General features: G+C 37.0%; 1 protein-coding gene across 1 annotated transcript in view; it reads right to left on the bottom strand.

The window, feature by feature from the left end:
• Window positions 1-24,999, bottom strand: part of abca4b (ATP-binding cassette, sub-family A (ABC1), member 4b) — a 50,090-nt gene extending 25,091 nt beyond the window's left edge. The window contains exons 1-12 of the mRNA XM_067453968.1: window positions 24,887-24,999; window positions 23,498-23,591; window positions 23,203-23,344; window positions 22,353-22,492; window positions 17,838-17,965; window positions 16,013-16,210; window positions 11,119-11,208; window positions 8,693-8,933; window positions 8,415-8,554; window positions 6,446-6,562; window positions 5,554-5,751; window positions 2,757-2,962 (exon numbers count right to left, since the gene is read on the bottom strand). Of these exons, the coding sequence (XP_067310069.1) occupies window positions 2,757-2,962; window positions 5,554-5,751; window positions 6,446-6,562; window positions 8,415-8,554; window positions 8,693-8,933; window positions 11,119-11,208; window positions 16,013-16,210; window positions 17,838-17,965; window positions 22,353-22,492; window positions 23,203-23,344; window positions 23,498-23,591; window positions 24,887-24,952 (1,760 nt within the window). The 5' untranslated portion in view covers window positions 24,953-24,999. The remainder of the gene's footprint in view (window positions 1-2,756; window positions 2,963-5,553; window positions 5,752-6,445; window positions 6,563-8,414; window positions 8,555-8,692; window positions 8,934-11,118; window positions 11,209-16,012; window positions 16,211-17,837; window positions 17,966-22,352; window positions 22,493-23,202; window positions 23,345-23,497; window positions 23,592-24,886) is intronic.
• Between the last annotated feature and the right edge of the window lie 653 nt (window positions 25,000-25,652).

Here is a 25,652-nt window from a genome sequence, read left to right as displayed (position 1 = left end):
AATCAAAATCGACTTTGTTAGCACATAGTACAGGTTAATACTCAGAAACAAATAGTTTGTTGCGGTAATCTTTAATCAAAATCTGAAAAGCAACTTCCGGTCTGGAGTGGCATTCCCGTTCCAATGACGGTAGCTTGATGGCTTAGGTTTGAAAATGCTTAAACCCTCCCCTCCAGCCATTAGTCTGCTATGAGTGAGAGATGGAGCGCTGAAGTAAAATCCTGCCCTCTGTTCAATATTCCGTTTCACTAGGAAATACGTCACAGCACTGAAATAAAATCATTTGCAACTTCCAGTTCACTGGGACTTTAATGGGTGGAGTTAGTAGTTTATTGCTAATTTAGTGTTACATTTTACAGATCAGCAAATCAGCAAATCAGTACATTATAATGATTTCTGAAGGATCACAGGACAATGAAGACTGGAGACTGCTGAAAGTTCAGCTTCACCATCACAGGAATAAATCCTTAATCAATCAAAGAAATGCTATGTCGCCTAATAAAACTCTATAGACTGTCATTGGACTACTCTGAGATGAACATACTTCAAATTCAGCCTTCATTGCTGTGTAATCCAACATGAATGACTCAAAAATGTACAACTTTAATCCAATAAATCTAAATACTCAGGAAACACTTCAGGTATAATGAAAAAGCACACAACACATTAAACAATGGTGAGAACCAACAAGTGACTAAAGAAACGCAGAGCTTTATATACACAAGATAAACAAAACTATTTAAAGGGGCAAATCATAAGCAACTGATAACCTAGGAGTAGAACACAGGGAAACAATGAGTTAAGCTAAAAGTCCATGAAAACAAAGCTTAACCCTGACAGAGCAACTCCAAATATGAAATTTGTTACTTTAAAACAGTCCCTTTATCTTAGATCATCACGTGTCTCTGTGCAACACACACACACACTGTAAAAAAAATCAGGTCTTCAATTGAAAATGTTCTAGTAACTGAAAGATAGCTAAATTGAATTTCTGTGAATTAAATTGCATCAATTCACAGAAATTCAATTTGGCCAACTGAAAAATTTAGATGTGATCAGTCACCAGAAAATGATCAATTGGAGTACTTAAGTATCAAACGTACTTCAAAAGTACTTAAGTATCAAAAGTACATTTCTTTTTTTTTTTTATCTCAACGCATTATTTTATTATTGTTGTATAAATGCACACTATGCCATCATGGCTTAAGCCAGTCAATGATGTTCCATCCAACTAGCATACGACTAACTCATTTAAACTCATTTAAATACTTGTATAAAAGTTACAAAGCCCTTTACAAAGCTGCTGTCACTTTAAAAATGAGCATTTTGACATCAGTCTTCTTCCATTTTGCTACAAACTATAAATAAGTGTTCAAAAAATGCTGGGAAAACATTAAACTTCCCGTGACCCTACAAAAGTGATTCCTGATAGTGATAAGCTTTCTGCAAAAACCCAAACACCTTTTACATCCACTGCCTTTCAAAGCTGCTACAGAAATGACTTTTGACTTTGTGGACCGTGATAGAAATGTAGTGGAGTAAAAAGTGCGATATTTGTGTTTCAAATGTGGTGAAGTTAAAGTCATACGTTTCCAGAAAAAATAATAGTCAAGTAAAGTAGATACTCAAATGTGTACTTAAATACAGTAATCAAGTAAATGTGCTTAGTTACTGTCCACCTCTGCATTCTTGAATGAATCAGTGGTTTTGAACAAACATGTTAAGTGAATGATTGTTTTACTGGAAAGACGTCTATAATACTCAAAGCAACTGTAGAGGTCAGTGAAATGCTGTATATGAATATTCCAGGACCGTGACACTTTAGAGAGTATTCGTTTTTCATATCAATGTAAATAATTTTAAACCTCCTAGTTTGCTGGAAAGGTTTCTCAAGAAAGTCAAAGCCAAGAAAGTTTCTGGATACATATATTCTGAAATTTTGCAACAAAGCCTGTTTTTCCACAAGTTATCAAAACACAGCCTATGATTAAAATGAATAGGAGAAGTGTTACACTTACACCACCCACACACATACACACACAATCACAATCTGTAATTCATTTCACAGTGGTTTTTTTTGTTTTTGTGGTGGCTGCACTTTGCATTATGCCCGCATAATAAAAACACAACAAACACACAGTGTCATTGTACCCTCTGCTGTTTGTCTTCGTGTGTCAAAGAGAGACGGCTACAGAGATGTGACCAGACTAACACCTGCAGGCATGTTTTGTGCTCCAGAGAGACTCTCAGTAATGAGTGGTGTCACTTTGCAGTGTGCAGCACACATGGAGAATGTGATTGTGCCAGCTCTTTCTCTTCCTATAACAATAGTGTGTTGAGCAGTACCTTACATGAACAAATAAGAGAAGATCTTCCATTCTCTCCTTACACAATAAATGTTGTATAAAATCTGACTTAGTCGGTAGCACTTTATACAGTCCTGTTTCCCATGTACATACGATGTTGTTGTTATAATAGTAATTGCAATAACTGGGTAATAACTGTAACCCTGAATCTAAACCCAACAAATGTTGTTACCTTATATTACCCAGTACTATAAGTACACTGTAATTAAATTTACTGTAAAATAAAGTACAACCAGGAAGTCTACTAAAAGGTTTCTTTTCTTTGAACAGATTCAGTTTCACACTTAATAAAAGTCTCTTAATCTGGGTCTCATAAACTACCCAGCCAGACCCTATAAAGAACAACCTTTATTAGATCAAATGAACAATCATGTTCAACATTCTTCTCACCTGTCTTTGATTTTGTTGGTACGTTCCACTGCATCAATGTCCATTCGGATCTTGAACTTGACGTGGCGGGGCAGATCTGTAGTCCAGGGGTATATGTCCATGAAGACCAGACCCGCCCAGAACTTATTCTCCCCCAGCAGGTGCAGAGCCTGATGGGTCATCAGATTCTCATCCATGTGACCCACAAATTTATCCAGACTTATACACTGAGAAGATATAAAAAGAAGAAGAATTTTTTATGTAACAGGTCATTCAATAAACAAGAAATTAGTAATCATCTGTTTACAGTTTAGACACAATATTGCCAGTTACTTTGTCTATTTTGCTCTGCCAATGGAAATAGTTCCAAACAAAGAACTCATGGAATAAATCAGTGTTTTTAATGAATCTGTTGAGTAGTTTTTAGTCACGTGACTGTCCTGGAGCCCTGGAGGGCAAAACAGCCTTAGAACTGCAGTACAATCCTGTCAATTTTTTTAAAATATGTGAACAAGATGCAAGTTTTGGTCACTTGTGGTCCGTATACAGTACCTGCTGCAGTACTGCAGTATTTCAATCACTAAAAACAGCTACGTTAAAAACAAGGACGTTTTTAAAATGCTTAACGTGAAAAACACTCATATAGGGTGAGTTGCACCAGCAAGAATTAAATTAAGCAAAGTTTAATACTAATTTAGAATTTGCTGATATGGGTTTTATTTTAAACAGATTAACTATGGACAAATACTGATCGCGATGAACCGACGACAGGCTAAATAATCCTTATTAGTTCAACCCACCCTTAAAGCGCCTTACTATAATAGTGATGTTAAAAGATTCAATTCAGTTTACACCTTTTTGACGATCCATTTATACAGGCGAGTAAATAAGTCAAGAATATGAACGCAATGCATTTTCTTTATAATGGTTTTCGATGGGAAAAACACTTAACGAGAAACCTTGTGTTCTATTAATATTCTATGTTCATTTGCTTGCCTGTACAAAGTATGCAACATCAAAAAAGTGTATATTGAATTTGGTCTTTAATTGACATTAAACCCTACAAACCTGGTAAAAATGATTGGCGGGTAGTGGAGGAAACCCTTGTTTTGCCCTCCAGATGGGCTTTCCTATAATTGTGTGACATCACGTGAAAACTATGAATTATTTTTGAACAAATGGGTTTGCCACTTGACTTGTCGCCACCTATTGGCATAACAATGTAAATTGTTTTTAAGTGTACCCATAAGATCCCATCACATCTAGAGTTCACAAACACAGACAAGCGACCAATCAAAATCGAGGACTGGAACTAATAATGTTGCATAATAATGTGCATGTTTGTGTCGCGCTTTCAAGAGCCAAAACCGCTCTCCATGTCGCAGGCCTCTCGTTCTCAAAGCGCTCCAATGACATGGGAAAATCACAGAGTCTGTGTTGGCTCTTCACTGGAGGAGGACTGCTGTACAATAGTTGAGTGAACGGCTCGCTCTCACATCCCATGCCATCGCACTAGAACCGAGAGGCCTCCTATTTCATGTGCACCATATCTAATGGAGTCATTCACAGTAATGTACAATGCCACCAGAGGTCCCGAACAAACAAGTGAATGGAAAGATTCAATGGGACCCCCCGCAGGACTTGCATGTTCTCAACACATTTCAATTAAAAAACAAAACATTCACATTCAGGAGCGCTCAGCTTGAAATCACACCCCTGAAAAACCACAAATAAACCAAAAATGGAGATAATTAAGAATTGTTTTTGATCTAGTAGCTCGTGGTAGCTTATGAGCAGGGCTGAATGATGTCAACTATAGTTAATGGGCTAAACGAGCAATGTTTGTTTGTAAAGCATGATGGCTCGCCGCTTGGACAGAGACAAAGGGAGGCTGGGTCGCTCTATGATCGGTCTCTCCCACCATCACCGTCCCAGTCTAATCAATTTGTGAGAAGAGGCCTCCAGATTATGAACAGGGGCCGGTTGTGGCTGGGGAGGTGAGGTAACAGAGTGAAGCTGAGTGATTTGCCCCTCTTGTTTCTCAATGAAGCCCCCCGTCCACAAAAACAACACGGAGCTGGCAAAGGGTGGCTCTCCCATCCACTCTCCACTTAATCACATCCATACAATAGAGGGGCCTGCATGCTGTTGACAGCTTGCTTGTTCTTTTCCCTTTCACCCATCTGGCCACGGTGGGCTCTATATAGCTGTGCTAAGTGGTCTTTCTTGTGGTGATCTGCTGAGAGCAATCAGCACTCCGCAGAACGAGAGCTGCGGCGCTCAGAGCTAAAGAGCCTCATTCTGTGAAGTGAGGAACGGTAAGGATGGTTTGAGGAAATGCTCTACATGGGGCACCGCTAGACCTTTTCATCTCTTCTGGAAAGAGCTGAATGTTTTAGATAGGCAAGGTTAAAGGATGTACAGTCCACCTGTGACCTGTTGAATAAATTATTGTTTTGTTCCAGAATGAATCAGTGTTTTTGAATGTAAATGAGTAAATTAGTGTTTTTTTTTTTTTTTTAAGGCTGTCGTCACCTAGCATAATTGCAGAAAACTGAAAAGATACTGTAAAGATAGTTGATATAATATAAATATTATTACAGTTGTAAAAATAATTCACCACATACACCAAAAGAAAGATGCTGAAATTGGATTCAAACAATGCTTGAATCCAATGTCATTCTGATTACTAAGATGCATTCGTCTAGCTTGATTATGAAGGAAACATGTTGTTGAGGTGGTGGAAAGGAGGAGTATTTATTTATTTGCAATTTCTTATTTATGCTTGAAGCTAATCTGAATTGATGGCTGTTCTCACCTCACTGTACTGGTTGAACATCCGAATAGCCTGATCAGCCAGACTGAAGACATTTCTCCAGTCAAAGTTTGTCATGTTCATATATCTCTTGTGTTCTGGACCATTGTGCAGGAAGTTAAGGATGTCTTTGGTAGAGAACTCTGTTTCTTTAAGACGCCTGTCCAAAAAGTCCATCACAGTGGGGTTTCTAAGTGTGTCCTACGGTGGGGAGGAAAAAGAGAAAGTCAGAGATAGAAATTTGGGACAGTAAAGACTCTTATGCTGCATTTATGTGATCAAAAAACCCAGTGAAAACAGTGTTTTTTTGTTATTGTTTTTTTTAAACACATTAAAATGCTGTTAAAATATGTAATAAAACTTTGTTAATACATTTTAAAATGTATTTATTCAAGCTGAATTTTCAGCATCATTACTTATGCTGATTTGGTGCTCAAGAAACATTATTATTAATGTTGAAACAGCTGTGCTGCTTAATTGTTTTTAGGAGCCAATGATACATTTCTTTAGGATTCTTAAATGAAGAGAGTTCAAAAAAACATTATGTATTTGAAATATAAATCTTTTGAAATATTATAAATATATTTAATGTAAGTTTGTATTAATTTAATGCATCCTTTCTTCAAGCTAATCATTCTTAAAAAAAATCTTACCGACCCCCTTTTTTTTGCAGCAGATTAAACAAATAATCTTAGACAATATTTGAAAATAGATTTACTTATAGACACTACATCATGAGAGATAATGAAAATGAAAACTTAATCCCACGACAGATCATACAGAGACTGAAGTAGGACAGTGGATTAGATATTCAGAAGTTTGTTGTCATAATGTGGCATGTGAAGTGATAAAGAGCGATGTGTGTGTATGAGATGAAAAGAAACAGATCCATTACCCGTATCATGTTCATTTGGACGCTGTTCTGAAAGAACTCCCAGAGCTGTGGTCCCACCTCTTCCCAGACCTTACCGATTTTCTGCAACCTTTCAAGCTCCTCGAAAGTAGTGTTGGCCTGGAGAACACACACACACACACACACACACACACACACACACACACACACACACACACACACACACACACACACACACACACACACACACACACACACACACACACACACACACACACACACACACACACACACACACACACACACACACACACACACACACACACACACATTAATATATGCAGTGTCAGTGTCATACTGTCTACAGGGCACCTTAGAGATGCACAATAACAAAATATTTGACTCAGCAATGTTCCAGCTCATTGAAACAAAAACAACCCTCCAGATGAAAATATAATTTAGTGTAACCCTGACCATTGAAGCACACAAGATGCTTGCTGGATTATCTCAAATTATGATGCAGGAAATAGATTTTTGTCTCCACTGTATTCCATTCAAAGGTTTGGGGTCTTTCTTCTTTTTTTTTCTTTTCTTTTTTTCTCTCGAAATGATTACTTTTATTTAGCAAGGATACATTACATTGATCAAAAGTGCCAGTAAAGACATTTAAAATGTTACAAAACATTTATATTTCATATAAATGCTTTTAAACATTCTATTAGTCAAAGAATCCTGATAAAAACATTGTTGTCATTGTTTCCACAAAAATATTAAGCAGCACAACTGTTTTTAACATTGATATTAAAGGGTTACTTCAGCGATTAGCATATGGCTTCGTATCAGTAGAAACCCTGGAGTATATTCAAATGATTGTGCTTTCCCCCCTCATATCCCCCTGAGACAAGAGATTTATGCATTTTATTTCTGGAAAAATTGATGATGCAAATTGATGATCAGGCCGTTTTTAGGACAGAGGAAACAGTGGTATACAGATAAGTCAATTGTGTGAAAAATACTGTGTTTTTTTTCACGCAAAACATGAACTCATGTTTCATACACACTGTAAACATAATCAAAGCTTTGAAAAGACGCGAAAAATGGGACCTTTATCTTCTCAAATCAATTTCTATGAAAGTTAAGCTTGCAAAGGCATGAACTGAAACGTGCCAGACTGAACTCGCGTTGTGAATGTATGCCGTGAGTGTAGTCGCGATTACCTCAGCTCTTATCACGAGAGCTCATCAGCTCATTTATCTCACTCCTGCAGTTAGTGCTCAGTGCTGTGATACTCGCGCGGTGACTCACTCATTGTATTGAACAGACACGTTCAGTTTTTAATTGTAGTGTCTTCTCCCGCTCAGTCACAGTAATCAAGTTGGTGGCTTTGGGAATGGCCTCACAGGGCAGTGAAGCATTCTGGGAATTGTAGTCTTTCATCCCCATAAGACAAAAATGCATTTTCTGTCTTTTCTCAGTCTAGAAGGCACCAAATTCAAAAATAATTTCACATTTCTACTACATTGATGACCCAGTTTAAATACAGATTCATCTTCCCAGTGCTGAAGTACCCCTTTAATAAGAAATGTTTCTTGAGTGGCAAATCATATCAGAATGATTTCTGAAGGATCATGTGACACTGAAGACTGGAGTAATGATGTTAAAAATTCAGCATTACCATCACTGGAATAAATTATTTTAAATTGTTAGAGGTTTCACTTTATTTTGATGGTCCCACATTCGGTTTACTATAAGAAACGTTGTGCCTACATGTATACTAACTCTTTTATTAGAGTATTAGTAGAGTACATTTTATTTTAAATGGCAATAATATTTCAAAATATAACTATTTTTACTGTATTCTTGACCAAAAAAATGCAGCCTCATAAGCATAAGGGACTTATTTCAGAGAAAATCTTACCAACCAACCCCAAATATTTTTGAATGGTAGTATATGATTTAGTTGACAAAAGACTCTCTCTTGTGTGAGAGTGTGCGGATATTTAAATCTTACACTCTTTAATATCTTTCTGACTGCCGGGGAGTCTGGGGTGTACAGGATCTTCCCCATCACCAGAGGCTTCACTGAATTCCACACGATTTTGGTAACAGGGTTTGACTCCAGGGTCTGCATCAGTGCATTACAGAAAGGAGCTGTGGGCCACAGAGAGAGTGAATGAGCAAGAAAAAGAAAGAAAGTGAAGAAAAGAAAGTAAAAGAAAAAAGTAAAAGAGGTAAAAAAGAAAGAAAGAAACAGTAACAAACTGAAAGAGACAGATCAACAGCTCTCACTTGCTGTCTCATCGTAGGAGTAGCTCTCGTGTCCTCTGGAGTTGTTGATGCCTAGGAAAGCCTTGTAGTTGTTGTCCTCATACCAGTTAAAGGAGAAGACCCGGGTGCCCTCGCCCTCAGGGTATCCGCAGAACAGATCTGACACAGTGGACATCAGCTGACTGAAGGAAGAGGGACCCCCAGGCTGGAAGATTGAGTACAGGACCCGCATCAAGTCTTTGGAGCTGGGCCTCTCTGCAAGCTGTGAGAGAAAGGACATTTTAATAAATATAAACTTTTACAGTCTGATTAAAAAAATAACAAAAAACTATAAAAGCTACAGTATGTACATATTCATCTATGTAAGGGGTCAACCTAAAGGGGTCAACCTAACTTTCAACCTAAAACATCTAATTTTATTATGGGGTTAATTATCTATTGAGTTTGAATTACATGAATTTACTTGTATAGGAAAAAGCAACTTGGACATTCTGCTAAACATCTACTTTTGTGATCCACAGAGAAAAATACCGCTTTTAAACAGTCTGAGTGTAGTAAATGATGGTATTTTTTCTTAACTACATCTTGAAGGGTGTCTTTAAGTCATTAAGGCTGTAATAGCACAACTCTTACTTAAGAATATTAAATATAAAACTTAATGTATGCCTAAAAACATACACTACCGCATAATTTCAGGGGTTAGTAAATTCTAGAATTTTTTGAAAGAAAAAAAAGTTTACACAAAAATATTAAGCAACACAACTGTTTTCAACACTGATAATAATAAGAAATGTTCCTTGAGCAGCAAATCATCATATTAGAAGTACATATAAGAACATATCAGAAGTAATGATGCTGAAAATTCAGCTTTACCATCACAGGAATCAATCATTTAAAAATGTGTTAAAATGGAAAACAATTATGTAAAATTGTAATAATATTTCAAAATATTTCACACTATTTTTACTGTATCTTTGATCAAACACGAATACAATTTAATGCAAATAAAAGACTTCCTTCAAAGCATTAAAATATATATACTACTGACCCCAAACGTGATGGACGTTAGTGTGTCTCTTCATTCTTTATTATTACTTCAGAATAATAGTACTGTTATCAAGTGGAATTTTAAGAATTTTATATAAAGCTCTTTTAAGGCAAGAGATGTGCCCTAGATGGTCGCTTACAGTATGTTGGCTAATTGTTTGACTGACCTTGTCTGAACCTCTCCATCCAGGTCAACATCTTTTATCTGCCAGAACTATTCTCAATACACGTGAGAACCTAAAGACGCATCTCTCTTTGAAGAGGATAGCCCTAGATAAACCTAGAGTTGGGGCTGAATTTGGCATCCTGGAGGTAAATATAAGGTGAGAACCACATTTGCAGTTTATCTGATGTGAATTCTGCCATGTACATGATTAATCTAATCCAACCGGTAAACTCTGTATAGGAATAAACAACACACAAAAAGATATTTTTTTAAAAAGTGCTTTTTTGTCCATATAATGTCAACTGTTGTTTTGGACCCCACTGACTTTAATAAAAATAAAATAAAATAAAAACCTTAAATGTTCTTCAGATTATCTTTGTTTGTGTTCCACAGAAGAAATCATGCAGGTTTGGAACAACGTGTGGGTAATAGAAGTAATAGTGCATTAAAGAAAACTGTTTTAACAACAATATTAAAGACGCAATAACGTAATCTGATGTTATCTCTGATGTTAAGGAAATGCATCAGGGAGAATTCCTGTAAGGGGCAAATATCCTCACAGCTGTTATGCTCATATTCATCTCCAGACTGAACCACAAAGCCTAGCAAACACTGTCCTGTGTCAAAATATGAGTGAACGTGAGATCCAGCACTTTTCCATGGGTCGTGAACTCTAATTCACACTATGATAGCCACAGTAAGTCAAACCAGGTCAAGATAAGTGTAGGTGAAAACATGAAGATTTCCATAAAAGCTTTAAGTATGAGTAATGAGTCATTGCTCAACCTCTGCTAAACTAACACTTTTACTCCCTACTTCTCATTCAAACATTCAGACCCACTCAGCGCAGATGGATTTAGTGATGGGTGATAGCATTAGTTGGCCAGGCTTTCTGTCACCCAAGCAAAAGGGAAAGAAATGTACTCCACCTACAGGATGTGACCTCAGTGGAATGTCCTTTCAACATAATAATAAAACAGGAGTGATGACACACATGTATGTACACACATGAACTGGTCATATAAAATGATTTCTGCCCTCTTTACGAGACTTTGGTGATTGAACTGTACAACTGGGGTTCTTATGTGATAGAAAAAATTATCACAAGCACACATTTTCCTAACCTCGCTCTTGGAGCTTTTTGAAGAGATGAAGGGAAGTGAGGAGCTTCCTGGATGCTAAAATAAGGGTCTTGAAAGGGGGAGAGGAACTGAGCTTTCTCAAGCAGTCATACCTCCTGAAGCTTGTCGGACACTGATGAAAGCACTCGACCCCAGAACTGCAGGTCCATCCCAGTCGTGTGTTTATCCAGCACCATGGGCAACTGAACAAAGAGAGGAGAAAAGACACCTTTGAGTTTATATGAAACCAATAAAAATGGAAATCTCAGAATTTATTAGGTTACTTTTCAGTATTTATAGATATAAGTAGGGTGAAGTCAGCTAAAATGGGCCACATTTTGGTAAATGACTTATAATACCATCAAATAAGCTGTGTATGAGATCTAATGATATTTTTATAAATTAGCATGGGTCTCTTAAATATGTATATACATTTTAAATGTGAAAAAGTATAATTGGTTTACAATTATGAGAGTTAGAGTATAAGCTGGTACCTTCTCGAGCCACAGCATAACATTCAGGTAAAATGGGCCAGCTGTTCAGGTAAAATGGGCCAATATAAAAAGAGAACAAAACAAATAATATTGGCCGATTTTTTTATATTTTTAACAGTAAAGTGACACTACTGTCTTTAGTGTGCCACCAAAGCACTATAAAAAGTATTTAATTAAACAGAAAGTCAGACAAATATTTCATTAAAAAAAATGCTAATAAAATGAACTGATCATACTGTATAGGTTTGTGTTTCTGTATTTTGTGTGCATGTATGCTTGTCAAATATTTTTCAAACATTTTGTTAAAGATTAGAACATGTTTGAAAAAAACTATAATCTGTATAAAAGTGTATGCGTGTCTATGGAGCCCATTTTAGCTGAATACTGTGGCCCATTTTAGCTTAACCAGCCATTTCGGCATAAAATGATCCTTTTCACAAAAATCGAAGTTTCTTTTTTAAATTAAACTTTTTTATTTGAAAGAGCATGTCATAACCTTGTTCATAAACCTTTGCTTTGTTGGTAGGCTTACTTATAATTGCTTTAGTACCCTTATTTAGGATGGATGAAATGTACTATGTCAGGCTCACTTAGGCCTACCTTACCATTTCTCTGACAAGCTTCATGTAACTCTCTGCTCTGCCTACCATAAAAAACTCAGACCAATCAAAACTATTGTTACATGTCAACAAGTGTTGAAGTAACAATGTAAGATCAGTTAATGTGATTGGCTGTAAAAAATTAAGAGATATGATGCTACAACCTTATTTGGCCCATTTTACCTGATGGCCCATTTTAGCTGAGTTCAGCCTACACAATAGTAATGTTTTTCAATATGTAATTTTAATACTGTTGTAAAATTAAAATACATTACATATAGACCCCCATTTCAGAGATTTTTTAAATGTCTCTTAGCAATGCGCATCCATCTCGCGAATGTACAGTAGAGATGTGACGGTGGGGACATTTTCCCACCGGTTAAACAAAGTGTGATGTGACAACACCGGTAATAGTAGGCTATCTGGGCTTTTAAATCACTAATTCTATCTAACCAAAAGGAACATGCGCATTGCCGTTCAGGCATTAATAACGGGAGCGGATGTAAAGCGAGTGCTTTCAATGAATTCCTACATGAAAGTTATGCTTCCATATGAACTGAAAACACCGTGAATGACAGCTCGTCAGTAAATGCGCACTCTGTGCGGCCAAGCAGATTTTAGTTTCGGTTTAAAATTAGCCTATTATTCTTAATGAAAAACACAACACAATGACAAACTCCCTTCATTAGTGGCTTTTAAATTTCACTTTGAAACCAAATCTTCTGCGATCATCTGTCAGCTCAAGATCTGACTCCTGCTGCTGCGACGCTCGTTCGGATTATTTGAACGGCCTGTTCTCTAACTGAACTAAATTACTTTATTACTATAAAAAAATCAAAACCACGGTGTACAGTAGTCTTATTCTGTCATCTTCACCCAAGTGTTGTTTAGGCTACTTTAATTTGGCTCAGCAGCGTGCACCTCGTCTCTCGTCCGTTCTTCCCCATAGCAATTACATTTGGCCCGGATCCGTTTTAAGCCCCTTGCCTCCGTTTTTATCTTAGAGAAGTTTTGTGATTGTGAACCAGATCCGTGCAAGATAGAGCTTTCAGTTTAAACATTCTAACTGCCATCAGTTCAGTATTCATATCATATTACAGATCTGGCCCAGATCACTTTTTCCATAGGTAACCGAAACTGAAAGACATTAGCTGTGTCTGACACTGATTTGGTTCAGATTTGCAATATGAATCTGAGCCGATACTGTTTTCACATAGGCTACACTGGTGTGGCCCGAATCTGTGATACATATCTGAGCTGACTGCATTTAAAAAGGGCTAAAAACTGCTCTGGCCCATATCTGCAAAACGGATTTGAGCCAACACTGTTTTGACAGAGACTGATGTGGACCGCATCCGAAATACTTTCTCAAACTGTGTGAAGAAATAAACATTTTCAAAACAACATGGTTAGGCTACCTGTCTGCATATTTTTTTTCTCCTATCTAGAGCATGAGATAAATGCATTGTCGTTATGCTGAGCAATATTATCAGTGTTTAAAAACTATACAGCAACATTTTGTGATGCTACGTCCGTTACAGCACAGGTCCGTTTGAGCTCCGTTTTAGGTCCGTTATCACGTAGGCTACTCAGCGAAAAAGATCCCCAAGGACCGACACTGGGCAGACGAGCTTTTGTGCTGTTGTTGAGGCTAGTGTAATAGCAGGGAGTGATTGAAAAAGTGCTGGTAAGTTTTTTTTATTTTATTTTTACCAAATCGTGGAGCCCTAGTTCCTGATATCAGCATGTTCAAAGTTGTGAGTTTTTGCCCTTCGTTATGTATATTTGGATTATGTTGTGTTGTAAAATAAATACAAACACAAACACTTTACATTCTTTGTTCTAGTTCCTTCACAGTCCCACCTGATAGGGTCATGAGGTGAGGGGTCGTTGTCTTTCCAGGTGTGAGGAGATTAGAAACAAATAAGTCTTTATAATATAATCTAATTCATTATAATTCACTTATCCTCTGCCATTCCCAAATCAAGGGTCGTATATAGTGACCCAATAGCATAGCATATATCGAAAACTAGAGCTAATCAACCATTTTAAGAATCATTTTCATTCTCAGTGACTCAACGTTTATTCAGGTGCATTTTGGCTGTTGACAATTGTAATTAATTATTTATTGTCTATTGTTTAATAACAAAAATCTTTTTATTAAAGTATTTTTTGTTGTTGCATTTTTCCATTTATTAAATGCATTCTACTTGTTTTATGGTATATCATTTATTGGTACATATTATTCTAAATTAAATAAAAAATGTTTGCCTTCATAATCTTTCATGACAATCTAATAAATTGCTCTGCCTCTTCCTCTGAAATGACTCGCCAGTTCTACTAACACCACTTAGGCCATGTCGGTGATTTGATATTGTTTTACAAAAAACAGTTGTGTTGGGTACTGTTCTAGCAAATTTACATTCAGGTCTGGATCTATTCAGCTTTGTGAGGCTGAGACCCACTCCACAATGTGGTGTGTTGGTGTTTAAGAAATGAGTAAAGAGAAGCAAGATAAGAAATAACTTTTTCCCAAAAGCTTAACATCATCTTAAGAGACAGCAAAACTACCAAAAGAACAGCAACTGCTTCTGCAGTCCTCATCACCAGGGGGAGAGTCTCCATTAATCTCATTAGTAAATGAGGCCAAGCAGTTTGTCATCATGCTAACGCTTCCATCTGCTTTGGCCTAAACCTGGCTGAACCTCACAGAGGGGGAGAGAGAGAGACAGAGAGAGACTAAGAAAGAGAAAGCTGATAAGTAGTGTTGTTTCAGCAGTGGTATTCATAGGTCTTCTAAAATCTAGCAACAGGTAAGTAGGTCTGGCTCATGATCCACATTCTTGGTTTAGTACACCACCTGCAAACACTTATGATGTGTTTAGAACAGCTTTTCCATAATTCCAAAGCATGTGATACATCATGTGACAACTGTACAACTCCAGTATACAGAATACTAAAGAGGAGTACATTGATGATAGTTAATTATTGTTGACTCTGAGCTACATATTTCCAAACTTTCTTAAAAAAATATGGAAATTTCTCGCTTTAAACATGTATAAGGCAAAAAGAGAGTGAGTTACAAAAAGAACATTATAACACCACAGTAACCATTTAGCTGATTATTGGACCCATAATTAGGTTACAGTCAAACTACCGGTATTCTAGTTGTGTGTGTGTGTGTATTATATATTATAGTATTATATATATATATATATATGGACATATGGATATATATATCCAGCTTAGCTTCAGTTCTGGCAGGTCACATTAGTACAGCTGGCATCAGCTGACTGTCAGCTGATCATGTCTACCTACAGGAATACGACGTCTATCACAGCATACATATAGAAGCTCTTTCAGTACTATCAGCAGCTATCACGTTTCTCCAGAGTATTCCAAACTATTTCATTTTATAACTCTATTATTTTTATTAATGTATAAGTTATTATAATTAGAAAATGTTTCTGAAGGAAGTCTCTAATGCTCACCAAGACTGCATTTATTTTAAAATTACATTAAAAGTGTGAAATATTATTACAATTTAAAATATTTGTTTTCTGTTTTAATACGTTAGTAATTTATATTAACTGTAATTTATTCCTGTGATGGCAAAGCTGAATTTGTCATCATTACTCCAGTCTTCAGTGTCACATGATCCTTCAGAAATCATTCTAATATGATGATATGATGTTCAAGAAGCATTTACATTTTATGTAGTCAGCTTTGAATGTACAATCAGGTCAAAGGAACTCTTATTAACTGTATTCTCAACATTTTCAATCCATCTTGGAATTATTATTTTCAGGCATTCAGTTTTGTCATTTTTGGGGCTAAATTACATCTCGTTTTATTACACACCAGTATAACAGTTTTCTGTGCAGCATGTGTATAGAGAAAGTGCCATGACTGACCAGTCGGAAGAGCTTGAAGAAGTCTAAGTTGGCATAAAGTACATCCTCAATCTTCTGCAGTCTCTGCTGGGAAAGGGCACACATGGCGCTGTGGACCCCGTACAATCCTCTGCGGCTGGGGAAGATGAGGAATCGCTCCAGAAGAGCTTGACTGCAGGCGATCTCCTTCAGAGTCAGATCCGGGACACCATATGCAAACTGGAAACAGGAACACATTTTTGGGCAAAGTTCAGCATGTCCAGAATGAATGCTTTGATTAGTGAAGGTGAGACTGCCCAGAAGTAGATATTTTTTTATTGCTCAAATACCTGTTACTCTTTCATAGTCTTCTTGAAGACTTAATCGGGGTCTCAGTTACAATATGTTTCATTGGAATAACTTTGTTTTGCATAAGCTACAATAAAATCTTTGACATTTCTGACTTTTGATTGACATATTTTGGCATCTTGCCAAATCTGAGCACAGTGTGAAACCCTAAAAATGGCAGCTGTGGCAGCAGTACAATTTAAATATATATTTTAATTATTAATCTAACTTTATTTTAAACTGGTAAATCCAACAGCCATTTTTTGCATTTTGTACTTTTAACATATACTAACATCCACCATAATTACACTAATGGTAAATACACTAAAGAGAAAACTACATTAATTAAAACCCATCCCAAGTAGGTTTTCCACAAGATAAAGGAAATACTAGTCTAATACAGTGTCATACACACAAATACACAACACCATCACGGTATCATGACATACAAATTAATTAGGTATGCACCAATATGAACATTTTGGGCGATACCGATAAGTCTTTATATCAGAAAGCCGATAATCAATATATTGGCTGATGAATCTAAATACAAATTTTGAGAGCCTGATTACAAAATCAAAAGGCTCACTATTAAAAGCCATATCCTAAACACTACTATGGCATAAACCAAACATATACAGTACAGTAGCCTATCTGAACCTGCGTAAGATTCCTAAATGTTTAAAATAAATGTTACACTCCTTTGGCCAGATTACTTTTATATAAAAAAGTACTTTTATATTTATATAAAAAAGTAAATATTAAAAAAAAGAAATAAAAAAGAAAAGATTAAAAGAAAAAAAAAAAAACGTTTTAATACAAAAACTGTATTTCGTAGGACAACAATTTCGGATAAGCAGGAGACTTAATAATATGGTTATATTTGATCTCTATTTAACCTACAGCTGTCTTGACGAAAACATTTATATTATTTAATTTGTGATATTTGTATCTTAGGGATATGTATGAACTCTAAACTAACTACGAGAACAATAACAAAAACAAAAGTCTCAGAAAGATCTTCAGATTGATTATGGTTTGGTCTGACTTTATGGTCACATTATTAGATTAAACATTCTAATACAGATTTCCGGAAATATCTCTATACTATACATTGTGTATCACAATATGTCGAGGTGCACTTAGCAGTGTGTAGGATCAAAGCAGGCTACTTAAGAGTGCTTGAATCACTGAGACAATGGACTGCACCATAAATCAGTCTGTGTGTGAGAGGCCACCGTGAAACAAAAGAAGACGTACGTCACCAAGACAATAACATACAACCTCAGGAAAGGCTCTCAGTGACTGTTAAACACCATAAAACACAACACAACCTCACAGTTTTGCTGGAAACATCTAGTGAGTCCCCATTGGGATTTTATGAGGATGTGACAGTGTGGCAAGATTTCTTTTGCGGTGGAAGCTGACAAAGCATTTATGATAACAAACGTCTCAAGAGAAGCAGCCATTGTGCTTTTGAAAAGCAGCAGCCTAAAAACTTACATTTGCCATGACTTACTTGCTCAATCCGCAATAGTGAATTTGTAAGATCATGCACAACAGCTATTGAAAGCCCAACGTCCCGCAGTAGGAATGACGTCAGAGTCTCGTCGTCCTTCAGAATGTCCTCCACTTTCAGTCCTTTACCTGTCGGAACGGGGGAAAGGAAAGGACATGAAGGACATGACAAAAATCATAGATTTTTTTTAGAAAGATTTTTTTTAGATCACAAAAATTGCTTTCTTAAATGAAATCCTTTTTAAACTTTTACTTGAGACAAAAGCAAGTAAACAAATATTCCCCTCTTTGTGGCCTAGTTATATGTGAAACGGGAAGAATGCATTCCACACCTTCTTAACTGAAGCACTCTTAACATTGCAGCAGTGTGCTGACCAGCGTGTATAATGACTTTGACATATATTCACTCAGAGGACAAACTGTCCTGACAAAGTACTTCAATGGATCATTTGATCACCAAATTCTTTGCTGAACGTTTTGTCGCTCAACAGCACATACTCTGTGCTGAAAGGTTACGACATGGGGGTCGTGTGGAGAAAGTGCTGACAGATCCAACTAATTCACTGCAATAAAAGGTGTTTAGAGATAAACTAAAATGGGCTGTTACATAAAATATATGATAAGACAAAGTAATTTCATATGACATTAAAAAAAGAGGCAAATAATGACGGATGAAAGATGAAACAAATTGTGTCCTTCACTCAAAAAAATTATGTTATGATGCTGTTCACTTTATTTAAAGAAGGTGTATGTAAGATTGTGGCCAAAACTGTACTGCAATCACTTTCAAATGACTGTAGAGCGGTGTCTCCCTCTCCCCCTCCCCCCTAACTTGAGCAGGAACGTTTGTAGCTGCAGCTGTGGTAACTAGAGCAGATCTGGCAACCCGGATGCCGAAACACTACTGACATCGTGATTGGTAGATCGGTGGAGGGCGGAGCTTTAGGCCAAAACACAACATGACAACATCAACATCAGTTGAGGGCTGCAACAACAACTTTTAAATTACGATATCCTGGCCGGGCTACTGTTGTCAGTGATATAAGTATTTGAAATTAACATGATTTCTTAATTTCTAGTGACATATCAGGGCCATTTTATGATTATTGAAATACATTTCTTACATACTGTTCCTTTAAAGCTGCAGTCCGTAACTTTTTGCACTTTAGTGGTTAATAAACAGAACTGCATGCATCTTGCGGAAGAACATTGCAGCCGGAGCTACTTCTCTCTGTTTATGTCTATGGCGGATCACGCAGGTACTGTGCTCATCCGCAGCGGTACCTACCAGTCTGGCCTGAAATAGTCCAAATATAAATACTTATTATAAGTTTACCATAATGATTCAGGGTAAGACAAAAACACGGTTTGGAAAATGTATTCATGTTGTACATTCTCATTATATAATTTTTGTAAATCTTGAACACAAAACAAGTTACGGACAGTAGCTTTAAGCAATTCATATTGATTTAAAACTATTAAATCAGGTTTCTGGTTGAGATGTAATTGCTTCATGTTATATTGACTTAAAACCATTTCTCTTTGACCTAACTTGATGATTTTTTTTTCAAATAACATGTTTCAATCAAGTAACCCACACAAAAATTTCAGTTATTTTGGTATTTAAAAGTTTGTGTTATGTTAATGTTACCATTGGTTTACAAGGTTACCATTGTGATGAAGTGTAGAGCCTGTGCTTGGGGTGAGGACCTGCTAATGACGATTCACGTTGTTTTAATCATAATAAAAACAACTACTTTGGGCATGCCATGGATGTCACAAAACCATCCTCTGGCTAGCCAGTAAGATTTTGTAAAAGGCTTTCTTGTTAGATAACATTTGTAATTAAATTCGATTTTTTTTGTTTTGTTTGATATTCATTTTAGAATAATTGAATTTAATAGTTTTGGACAAAAATAAGAATGTTAACGTGATTCAACTAAATTGCATTGAATTTACCTTAGGTAAAAAAAAAAAAAAAGTTTACTGAAATAAACAATGTTAATTAAATTCAACATTAATACTTTTATTATTAAATTTATCAAGTTACAGTAAAATTTTTTACATAGTTACAAAAAATTTATTTTTTAAATAAATCCTTGAACTCTATTCGTTATCCTGTAAAAAATATATCCCCGTTATAAACGAAGAAGAAGAAGAAGAAGAAGAAGAAGGAGAAGAAGAAGAAGAAGAAGAAAAAATTATTTTAAAATATAACAAAATAGAAAAGAGCTATTTTAAATTGTAATAATATCTCAAAAGAAGCCAGGATATCCCGAAATATTCTAGCCTAGAAACCTAGATGCACCCTAGCGGCAGCAAATTTAATCTGCCCGCAAGTGTCGTCTAGCAACTCTCAATACCCTCTGAGCTGTATTCCCCTAACTCTTGCCGGACCAATCACATCGTGTATAGTCGGTGGGCGGGGCCATAATGACGACGGCCGAGTTTGCGTGCTTCTAGTAAACATACGACTCTGGAAGACTTGAAGTTAAAGGGGGGGTGAAACACTCAGTTTCAGTCAATCTCATGTCAATCTTGAGTACCTATAGAGTAGTATTGCATCCTTCATATCTCCGAAAAGTCTTTAGTTTTATCATATTTATAAAAGAAATATGGGCTGTACCGAGTCTTTCCGGAAAAAACCGAGCGCCTGGAGGCGTATCGTGTGGGCGGAGCTAAAGAATCACAAGCGCGCAAAGCGGTGACGTCCTCAAGCGTGGAGAAACCCATCTATCTCAGCTAATACAGATAATGATCCACAATCAAATCTGAGGCTGAAATAAACTGAACAGGAGAAACGGCAACATCAGGACGTCCGTCTCTGTGGTATGTAAGTTACTGTATTTAATGGCCTCTCCACATTTCTGTGTCTTTACTCGCAGTGTATGAGGACATGATTCGGTTTATGGACTATTGTATGCGACTAGACCTTAGAAGTAGCAAGCAGAATGGTTTTGCACGTCAGACTAGTGTAACGTTATACAGAACAACAATGGAGTAACCGTTAGCGCATTTGAATGACGAAGCACGTGATCGTATCGTTTACTGATGTTTACTCATGCGACGGTAGCCAATAGCAGAGACATTTGAAGTTGATTTACTCACCGGCATCTTCCAAAGCAGGACCGCTCTGTCAAAAACACACTTCTTTGGTATGATTTGGTGAAGTCCTGTGACAGCAGTGACCGTGGAAATCCACTTTGCGACGCGACTGAAGCGATGCCTTGAAGCTTCCCGTCATTTCTGCGTTCAAATCGGTTCAAATGCAGCGCTGCCTTCCCGGGGCGCGACATAAATGTTCACGGAGGACTGGATCTGCACCTGAGAGACTGTTTACAGCGTGCATTTCCTCTCTCTCCCTCTAGTTACGCGCGCGCGCACCCTTCCGGGAGAAGAGCCCGTACAGCCCATACAAGGACCTTCCGCTCTATTTAACGTCAATTAGACCCATACTCGAAAAAAACTCGCCGAAACTTGTGAGAAACCGGAAGGAGTATTTTTAACACAGAAATACTCCATCAAACGTCCAACATTAGTTTTTGAAACTTTGTCTATGTTTAGGATGGGAATCCAAGTCTTTAACAGTGTAAAAAGCTCAGTATGCATGAAACAGCATTTCACCCCCCCTTTAAGCTTTTCTCTGAGAAAAGAACAAAGAACGGCACTGAAGTCATTCTTAAAAAGGGAAGATGTGTTTGGAGTTTTGCTGACCGGATACGGCGAATGTTTAATCTATCAACAAGCTCTGTTTCACCTTCGTTGCTCTGGTTGGTGTAGCGCCATCCTATCGCGTGCAGAGGGAGTTTGAAAGACAACCGGATTGAGCCCTGTCTATGGTGAGTTTCCAGACCAAACATCTTGATGTGGGTCTGGCTTGTCAGGCTAGGTATATTCTGTTGATGTGAAATATTTATATGATCTGTATTACGTTACGATGTTATGATAAATTACATGCCTTTCTCTACTGATGTTCTAAGTTGGTCAAAGTGTTTTTGCGAATGGGAAGTGTCTGTGTAAAAATTAGCAACATATTATTAGCTGTTTCGGCCAATCAGGCTAATCATATTACTGACTTGTGAAGAGCGATACCTTTGTGCAGCGTTTACTTCAGTAACTCGAGTAAAAGTTGAGCGAGTAGGTCTCTGAGCTGGTGTGAGTGGAGGCGGGGCTAATTTGCATATTCATGGCTCCACAAATACTAAATAAAAGCAGATTAGATTTAAGCTATTCTAACAGGGGGTAAAAAACCCATTTACATATGTCATTTTCGCAATCAAAGAAGAGGCAAAAATTATTAACTACGGGGAACTTTAAGACTTGAGTTTGTCCTCACATTATGAGGACTAGTCATCAACCCATTAGAGGGAGCAGGAAAAGGAAACCGGTACAAGTGGAAGCGCAAGAGAGGAAATGCCCACTCTCTCCATCCATCATGCAGATCCATTAAAGAGGTCCCATCAGTTCCCCTGAGGGCCGGGTTAATGGGTCAGACTGCAGATCATGCGCTACATACCTGCCACCAGCTCAGGATGGGTGCGCATCGTCTCCATGAAGTTACTCATGACAGTGACTTCCTGCCATAGACGACCGAGTTGATGGAACTCAGTGTCGTTGAACAGCAGCTCCTGAGAATCCATGTAAAACCGTGCCAGACTAAGAAGGGCAGAAGGAAATGAGCAACGATCACAGACTGGAAGTTGGATTGGAAGGCCATTAAATACAAACATCTCCCCAGCAAACAGGGAACATTCTCAGAACCTGAGCTAACATTGTGCCTCTCTCAAAGTTATGACCAAACATTCTTCCAGTAAAGTTAATAAAACATTTTTGTTCAAGAGAATCTGGTCTATGCTTAATGTTCTCAAAAATCGTCTATGGAATGTTTTTACCTGAAACTGTTAGTTGGAGGCTCATCAAAAGTTTTTTAATTGTTACTACTTGTTTACCATTATGATTGCGAAAGGATAAAATGGAATGTATACTGAAGTTCACATAACAGGATTTATTTAAAAAAAAATGTAATGGACATGTTTAACATTCAGAGAACATAGATATCAAGATAACAAAATATAGATAACAAAGATATCACATTGTTATTAGCAAACCGATTATAGAACATACATTTGTTAGCTGGGTCTCACCATTTTATGGTATTAACTTGAAAAAAGGCAGCTTTCTTATGGGGATAAGACCAAATTTACTGTTAGTTAGACCTCCTGCAAAACTCCTCTGCATGGGAAGGCACATTTTTCATCCAAACTAAATTGTGTCAGAGGACTATCTCTGAACTCTGAATGCCAAAACAACATGTGCAAGATAGGAAAATCTTCCAGATTTGAGCTGCTGAGGAGTGTCTGACTTACATGGAGTTGTGGTAGTTGGAAACGACCCCAGGCGACTCTCCTCGAGTTTGATGGCGAAAACATGGGTTATTAGCATTGCAGAAAATCCCTTGGATCCAAGGCAGGATTCCCGTTGAGGGCATAGCCTTGCTGGGAAAATGACCTGCATTTACAGATATGATGAGCAAGCTCTCAGTCATCGCAGACAGATGTTGATGGAAACATTTTGTTATTTAAAAAAAACATTAGCAATATCTGGCTGTGAGGTTGACACTGCACACCCGGAACTAACAATATATTTAATGTTTATTCTTACATTCATGTTGGCGATACAGGGGATTTGCTCTTCGTAGCCAAACAAGTCCAATGAATAAAACCACAGGCCACAGAATCTCAACCAGGAAGCGAATCTGTACACAAAACAAGAGAGCCGTATGTTCAGAAACACATCAGAAAAAAGGCAAGCTCAGGTTATAAACATTAGATATCATGAACTAACATTAAACAACACTATTTTTACTTACATGAATTATATCATGTAAACATTTATTCATCTTTATAAAATGCTATTGTATACATTCATGTATTTTTTAACATTTCAAACACAAACTTTGTCTGGCTATCACAAAACCAAGCTCAATTTAAAAAATGAACATTGGTCTGGGGAGTCTGCTCTGTATTTTCTGCTGCACAAGAGGCGTGATCAATGAGCATTATTCAAATGACTCTGTACCCAATTGGATTGTCCTTCAACCAATCAGAACACAAGAGGCGTGATCAAAGGACAACCACCCATCGCTTCTCTATCCGTCATTGTGTTAAACCCGCCAATAGTGCGTCAGGTGGATAATCCAGTCTGTGATTGGTTCCGGCAAAAGTGTAACAGAAGCAGTACAGATGAATATACAGGTTTCCAGACTGAGTTGCCGGGCGAAATCAAATTGCCGGAAGATCAGGGTGGGTTTACCCAGTCTAGCACAAACTATATATATGATATATATATATCAGTTGTATCAGCCCACAGTAAGCAAATTCTCCATTCTTCTTTACAATGGTAACCCACTGAATTTAAATTGTTCTAATTCCAACATAACTGAACCTTAAACCCTATTACACAATATCAGTTCTCTCCCCTTTGTCATCTTGCTCAAAAAAACATAAAATAACACTTGATTTAGCCATATGCAAATCATGCTGGGAACTAACAAGGCCTGCCCAGTTTCAGTTAATGCAACACAAATCATTAATGTAATCTCCAAACAAACAGATTAAGTTAACATCAAATTTACATATATTTAAGTGGATTGAACACAATCAAATTAAGTTAGGAAAAAATGTAAAGCAATTGTGTTGCTTTAGCTAATTTTAACCAAGCAATTTGAACAAGCAGTAAAAAAGTTGGCTTTGTCCATATTTGAACCAACCATTGGTTTGAAACGACGAGCATTTTTTTTTAGTACACTTTGAACATTTTGAGTAAACACTTTTTTAAACCATATAACACTCAGTTTTCAGCTTCAAAATCGTATATTTTGGTTTTGTGTGGTATGTCACACCTCATTGCCTAAATCCTGCACTCAGAACCAAATTTCTGAGGTTTGTATCACATAAACAGAGCGCTCTAAATATAAGCTGTCCTGAGGCTTTAGAAACTACAGCCTGCAATGATGATTGTTTTGTGTCCCGGTGAATCGGTTAATTGTACCTTTTGTCTCTTGCGGAGTGTCCAGTTCTTCCAGAGCAGCAGACGGATCTGTCTGCTTGTGTTCATGGCTCCAACTTAACCCCTTGTAGGGGTCACCAACACACACAAACCTGGCAACACATCACATACTTCGCACTCAAAATCAACCTGAAAGAAAACTTGCAGAACTGTTGTTAGTCATAAATGTTGTTAGCATTGTAGCTTGTTATTGTTAGCTTTACATGTGACCAGATTTTACATGACCAACAGTCTTCCTTTATAAAAACAGCTGTTTTTTGTGCTTGGAGACTTTGTTTGTCACGTGAAATTGGGTCACAAATCTTTAAAGGAAAACATGGGCCTAGCATTGAACCACTGAACTATTTTGAGCCACAGCAATGACTACAACAGCAAGACCAAAACAGCGCAGCCGTCACAGACAGAGCTGTTATTATGTCTGTTAGACGTCTAATTTTCCAGTGATTTTTTTTTTTACACAAACACTGATTAAAGCTCTTTGAGTTCAGGTTCAGATAAATGTTGCATCTTACTGTCTCTTTTGACAGACATATCGAGTTGATCTTTATGACTAAATTAATATGAAAGAGTTAAAAATAAATAATTAAAATGCATTATTTTAGGTTTCACAAATTTTCCCAACCTGTCATGAATGTACACTACTGTTCAAAGTTTTGGTGTAAACTATAAATGTCTTTACTGTCACTTCTGATTAAATTTATGTGTCCTTGCTGAGAAGAAGTAATCATCTCTTTAAAAACAAAACAAA

This window comes from Pseudorasbora parva, chromosome 9 (genome assembly GCF_024679245.1).
Source record: "Pseudorasbora parva isolate DD20220531a chromosome 9, ASM2467924v1, whole genome shotgun sequence".
Taxonomy (NCBI): Eukaryota; Metazoa; Chordata; class Actinopteri; order Cypriniformes; family Gobionidae; genus Pseudorasbora; species Pseudorasbora parva.
This window is presented reverse-complemented; position numbering and strand designations above follow the sequence as displayed.